This window comes from Solanum stenotomum, chromosome 4 (assembly GCF_019186545.1).
Source record: "Solanum stenotomum isolate F172 chromosome 4, ASM1918654v1, whole genome shotgun sequence".
Classification (NCBI taxonomy): Eukaryota; Viridiplantae; Streptophyta; class Magnoliopsida; order Solanales; family Solanaceae; genus Solanum; species Solanum stenotomum.
The window spans coordinates 65,352,205-65,358,813 of NC_064285.1; the positions used below are offsets into that span (position 1 = coordinate 65,352,205).

A 6,609-nucleotide genomic window follows, 5' to 3' on the forward strand; every position below is an offset into this window, starting at 1 on the left:
TTGATTGCGTTCGCATGAGCTCATTCACATTATCATCAAAGGGTAAATCGGAAATGACTATTCTATTTCTGTAAAGATAAAAGTGATTGCATTCGTGTGAGCTCATTCACATTATCATCAGAGGGTAAATCGGAAACAACTTTTCTATTTCTGTAAAGGTAAAAGTGATTGCGTTCGCATGAGCTCGTTTAGATTATCATCAAAGGGTAAATCGAAAATGACTTTTCTATTTCCGTAAAGATAAAGTGACTGCGTTCGCGTGAGCTCGTTCACATTATCATCAGAGGGTAAATTGGAAATGACTTTTCTATTTCCGTAAAGATGGTGAGATTTTGTAATCTTACATTTTTTTAACCTCATTTATGAAGTTATATTGAACTTGTTATTGTTATTAATATCTAATAGTAGCTACTAATGTAACAAATCGGATTTATGTTCATGTAATTGAAAAAATAAGAATAAAAAGTAGTATACTAATAAAGTTGTAAATTTCACCGAGTGAAACTATAGAATAATATACTTTTGTTTTATTTGTGAAATTTGAAACTATTAAATAATAGCGACGAAAAGTGATTAGCATACGCTATTTCTGTTATTTACATTGGATTAGTTGCACCATATGTTATACTATTTATAATTTATAACCCCATTAGTCCAACAAGATAAATTTCATCTTTAAAAATAATAGGATAATTTTATGTAAATGACACAAATTATCTATGAATCGGCCGGTTAATCCAAATTTATATCAAATGAGTCTACTGAAAAATCTGATATACTAAGCTTTAAATATATGCATAATTCGAAAATGATGAACTTTATTGGACATAACCTTATCCTACGTGTCTGCAACTGCAAGAGTACAAAAGGTTGTTTCCATTTCTCGAACATGGCAAACTCTTGATCACATGACAATAACTTTATCAATTACATCAAAATTTTCTTTAATTTCTCATTAAATGAGACCACTGAGGGAATAAAACACTTCGAATAAAAAGATTCTCCATCTTAATAGCTAAAACTCAAACCTGATTAAAAATGAAGAAATTCTCAATTATTCAACTATACCAATGAGATCTATAGTAGTTGACTTTTAGAAGTTGTAACTAGACTAAAAAGTAAAATCCAAGACTACAAAAACCATATTTTCTCATTGTGTTTTTTCATGGAAAGAAGCTACATAGAAACATTACTTTCCACCAAAAAGTTTTAAAAAAAAGTAATTAAAATTTATTAGAAAGCTTACTTTCTTTGACCACTTAAAATTCCAATCTAAATATTCTGATTTTTTTGTAGTACAAAGGAGGACAAAAAACTTTCCTGTTTTTTTTTTTCTTTTTAAAAACAAAAAAGTGAAGTTTTTCCAATTTTCCAAATGTTTGAATTGATCAAAATATTAGTTCGTGGGGTTCAAACTTGAACATTACGAAAGTTATAAAAATCAACCCACAAATTCCAAATTTTCTTTTTGTTTAAAATTTTTTCCATTCACATTCAAGATTTTTAATTTTTTTTTCTTCATTTGCTTTGTATTCCATCCGTTTTAATTTATGTGACACTATTTTATTTTACACAAAATTTAAGAGAAAAGAAAAAACTTAAAAAAACTGTGGCCTAACAAATCTTAGATATTTGTAAGATTACAAATCGTTTCATTAAGAATAAATTAAAAGAAGAATTTTAAAATTAAAATTATTTATAATTATAAAAATGTGACATTTTTTATGAATGAACTAACACAGAAATTGGGACATAGAAAATATCTTCTGGTCATATTTTTCTTGTGACAATTTTAATTTTTTTTTTAAATTCTTTTGAGTCAAGGATCTATCGAAAACAACACCATATAAAGATACAAGTAAAATTTATGTACACCCTTTTCTCTCCGGATTCCATTGCGTATAACGTTGATATTGTTTCATTAAAAAAAAAATTTAATCGAGGGTACTAAAATGAAAAGTGTATTATATAAATTGGGACAAAGGGAATATCTAATTATCTTACACACTGTCATATTTTTCTTGCAACCTATTTCAATTTTTTTTTTCTTTTGCATCGAGGATCTATTAAAAACAATCACAAATATAACAATAAGATCCGTATATATTTTATTTTTATTGCACTTTATTTGTTAAATTATACTGAATATGTTATTATCGACGCGTTTCGTAATTCAAGTAAATTCTCAGTAAACTTAGCTAGTCTGCAATTCACTGTACAATTTTTCATTCCACGTGCTATTCCATGTATAGACGAACTATTTGACTCAATTTTTTTAAAAAATATTCATTTTCTACAAATCCACGCTTTTAATTTTTTTTCATTTTTCATATATAAAGTACATCACATGAGATAGTTAGTCATATTCATAGACATCTTTGTAGTTCATTTGAAGAAAAAAAAAGTTGGGATTTTTTTTTTCATCTTTACAACTTTTTGAGATATTTCAGGTAATTTACTTTTTTCCAATCTTTTTTTGTTAATTTAGGACATGGGGTTTTGTTTTTTGTTTTCGAGTTTTAAGGTTCTTAGTACTAAACACATTCTTGGTACAATTCACACGTATGTTTCGCATTGAAAATATTGAGTTTTGGTATGTTTGGATGGGCTTTAGTTTAATCTTTTGTAAGTTTTTGACCAAAAGTTTGATAATTTAGCTCAAGAGAATTTTAATGTTTTTTCAAACATATATCTATGTTTCGTATCGAAAATATTGGTTATGCATCCGCCTCTGTTTCGATAAGCTTCTGAGGCAGATGTAACTTCGATACGAAAGTATAAATATATATGTAAGAAATTACTAAAATTCCAACGAAAAAATGGATTTTAACATATAGTTTTGTAGTATGAGTTTAGTGATAAGATTGAACATGTTAAAGTTTAAATTCTGAATCTGCCTCGGATATGTTTTTGTTCAATTTTGCATAGAATCCCAAAAGTTTGTTGATTTAGCTCAAGAACTTGCAATAATTGATTTTTTTTTTATTCTAAGTAGTGTTAGGAAGAGAAAATATGAAGATGATGAATTGATGATTTAGTTATATTTGCTAGTAATATTTTTCTTTTTAGTTCATTCTTTGATCTTGAATCGAGGGTCTTTTGGAAACAGTCTCTCTATCTTTACGAGGTAGGGGTAAGGTTTGCATACATTCTGCCCTCTCGAGATGTGTATGTTGTTGTTGTTGTAGTTCTTTCTTTGATCTTGAACCGAGGTTTTTTTTGGAAACAGTTTCTCTATCTCCACGAGGTAGGGGTAAGGTCTACGTACACTCTATTCTCTCGAGATGTGTATGTTGTTGTTGTTGTAGTTCTTTCTTTGATCTTGAATCGAGTTTCTTTTGGAAACAGTCTCTCTATCTCCATGAGGTAGGGGTAAGATCTGCGTACACTCTACCACTTCGAGATGTGTTTGTTGTTGTTGTTGTTTGTTTGGCTTAATGGAATTATCCAACAAATTTGCAGGTTAAAAGGCTTTTTAGTATCTTGCTAAAAAGAACTTGGGAGATGACTGTTCGATCAAATAGTTTTAAAGGAACACATTTGGAAACTATAGTACAATCAAATAATGAAATCGATAAGATGACAAGGAAGAATTCGATAAATTTAAGGAACTGTGATCCAAAGAAACTGATGTTAGAGACAACTCTATCATTCAAGAATCTGGTTCAAGACTTAGATATATCAGAATGGAACGAAAAAAAGACAAGAGCAACAGTTTCATTATCCGAGCCTTCGATTCTGTTTTCTCCACGACCTGTTAGTGAGCTTGATGCTGCTGCTGTTAAGCTTCAGAAAGTGTATAAGAGTTATAGGACAAGAAGAAATCTTGCAGATTGTGCTGTTGTGGTTGAAGAACTATGGTATGTGGATTGAAAAATCGAATCTTGATTTAATGTCTTTATTGTATTTTGTTGTTCGTTTTATTTTTATAGACCTAACTTGTGGGATTACACTGGATATGTTGTCGTTGTGTTGTCTGGTATATGTGGTCTGAACTCTTTTGGAAAAAATTGAATCTTGATTGTATTGTCTGGTTTTATGGGGTCTTAACTTATTTGAAAAATCGAATCTTGATTTAGTGTGTCTATTGTATTGTTCGTTTTTTCCTGATCCAACTCGTGGGATTACACTGGATATGTTGTCGTTGTATTGTCCTGTTTATGGGGTCTTAACTTTTTTGAAAAACTGAATCTTGATTTGCAATGTCTCTGTTATATTGTCTGGTTTATGGGGTCTTAACATTTTTGAAAAATAGAATCTTGATTTGATGTGTCTATTGTATTGTCCATTTTTTCCTGACTGAGCTTGTGAGATTACACTGAATATGTTGTTGTATTGTCCGGTTTTTCCCGACCCTACTTGTGGGATTATACTGTATATGTCTTTGTTGTATTGTCCGGTTTATTGAAGTGATTGTGTTGTATATGTATGTATAGGTGGAAGGCTTTGGATTTCGCAGCTCTCAAACGGAGTTCTGTTTCGTTCTTCAACGTGGAGAAACCGGAAACTGCTGTATCGCGGTGGGCTAGAGCACGTACACGAGCTGCTAAAGTTGGTAAAGGATTGTCAAAAGATGAAAAAGCTCAAAAACTTGCCCTGCAGCATTGGCTAGAAGCTGTAAGTTCTTGAATTTTTTTCGAAATCTTGAATTATTTCAGTCACTTTATTCTTCAAAAGAGTTCCGATGATCACGAAACTGATTGTTTATTTCTTCTGATGATGTGTAGATTGATCCACGACACCGGTATGGTCACAACTTACACTTCTACTACGATATATGGTTCGGAAGTGAAAGCTCTCAACCTTTCTTCTACTGGTGAGTGTTTTGTTCCAAGATTTTGAATACGTCTAGTAGATGTATCCGTAAGTTGAAGTATAACATACCTGACATTTTACGTTGTCAATTTCTCGTTGTAGGTTGGATGTTGGAGATGGAAAAGAAATAAATCTCGAGAAGTGTCCTAGGACCAATCTGCAGCATCAATGCATCAAGTATCTTGGACCGGTAAGTCCAAATTCTGCGATTTTCATCATAAAAAATGATAAGAACAGCGAAATGATCCATTTTACGACATAATTGAATCTTATGATTGTTCTTTTACTGTTTCAGAAAGAACGTGAATCGTATGAAGTAGTTATTCAGGACGGGAAACTTGTCTATAAACAAAACGGTGTCTTTGTGGAGACAGTAGAGGGTTCAAAATGGATCTTTGTTCTTAGCACAACAAGAACATTGTATGTAGGAAAAAAGAAAAAAGGTGTGTTTCAGCACTCGAGTTTTCTATCGGGTGGTGCAACCACTGCTGCTGGTAGACTCGTCGCTCATGATGGTGTTTTGAAGGCTATTTGGCCATACAGTGGACACTATCACCCCACAGAAGAGAACTTCCGGGAATTCATTAGTTTCCTCGAGGAGCATAGCGTAGATCTTACAAACGTTAAGGTAATGCATCCTCGTGGCGTAAAATGTTATATAGTCATGAAATGTCTGAACAGAAACACATTTGCTAACAAAGATGATATTTTTTTTCATTTCAGAGATGTTCTGTTGACGATGATGATCATTCATTTAGAGTTAACAACGAGGGCTCGAATCACCAACCACTCATTACTAAAGAATCACCCAAGCGAAGTACTTCTGATGCAAATGATCAAACAGAGGAGAAAGCAGAGGTCACTACAACTGATGATGAACATGAAAACAAGAAACAAGAAGACACATCGTTTAGCTTTGCTAAACGTTTGTCTCGAAAATGGTCAACAGGAAACGGACCTCGTATTGGCTGTGTTAGGGAATATCCAACAGAGCTACAGTTCCGAGCACTTGAACAAGTTAACTTGTCACCTCGTGTTGCTAACGGAGGTTTCAACATGTATGGCCCGATCCCCTCACCAAGACCAAGCCCGAAGATTCGTCTTTCTCCTAGGATTGCATATATGGGACTTCCTAGTCCAAGGACACCTATTGCAGCAGCTAACTAAAGCAACATTTTACATTTGCACCAGCTGATGATGCCTCGAAAGCAGGTTTCAGTATCCGACTCATCTCTTTAGCTCGATCAGGACCACGAGTCACATTCATTTGTTCGTTTATAGTATCATGACCTCTGACTACAGACGGAGAAGTAGCTGCAACAAACTAACTAAAATCGTTATTTATTCGTTCATTCATGTTTGATTTATTTGTACAAGATGGCTTCATTTAGCCTAATTAATCATCTTTTATCAAAGTTTTGAAGGATGGCTTTGATTAACATTTGTACAATTTTTTCATATTTTTTTTAGCATCAATGAATTGAAGTTGAATTGATAGCTCTTTATCAGTATATAGCAAAGTTTCTATGTCCAAATCTTGTAAATTAAACTTGTTTAAGCTCGTTCACATTGCTGGTCTCAGGCTTGAATAAAGGAGGAAGGTTGTTGACCGTCAATCAGAAACAAGTGCCTCTATACCCTACAGTCTTCACTTGTGGATTACATTGAATTTGTTGTTATTATTTATCTTTACAAAGCAACAACAAGGGTGAATTTGCATAAAAAAACAAATGGAGGATAATTTTGTTATATTTTCAATAGTTCACGGATATTTTTGGTCCTTTTTTCGTTGTT

General features: G+C 32.5%; 1 protein-coding gene across 1 annotated transcript; it reads left to right on the forward strand.

Moving 5' to 3' along the window:
* Positions 1 to 2,346: 2,346 nt before the first annotated feature.
* On the forward strand, positions 2,347 to 6,310 carry LOC125863106 (IQ domain-containing protein IQM1-like). The gene is made up of 7 exons (XM_049543247.1): positions 2,347 to 2,450; positions 3,463 to 3,860; positions 4,437 to 4,617; positions 4,728 to 4,816; positions 4,918 to 5,005; positions 5,111 to 5,443; positions 5,539 to 6,310. Exons 2-7 carry the CDS (start codon positions 3,505 to 3,507, stop codon positions 5,980 to 5,982), a joined length of 1,491 nt encoding a protein of 496 aa, XP_049399204.1. The 5' UTR covers positions 2,347 to 2,450; positions 3,463 to 3,504; the 3' UTR covers positions 5,983 to 6,310.
* Positions 6,311 to 6,609: the final 299 nt, after the last annotated feature.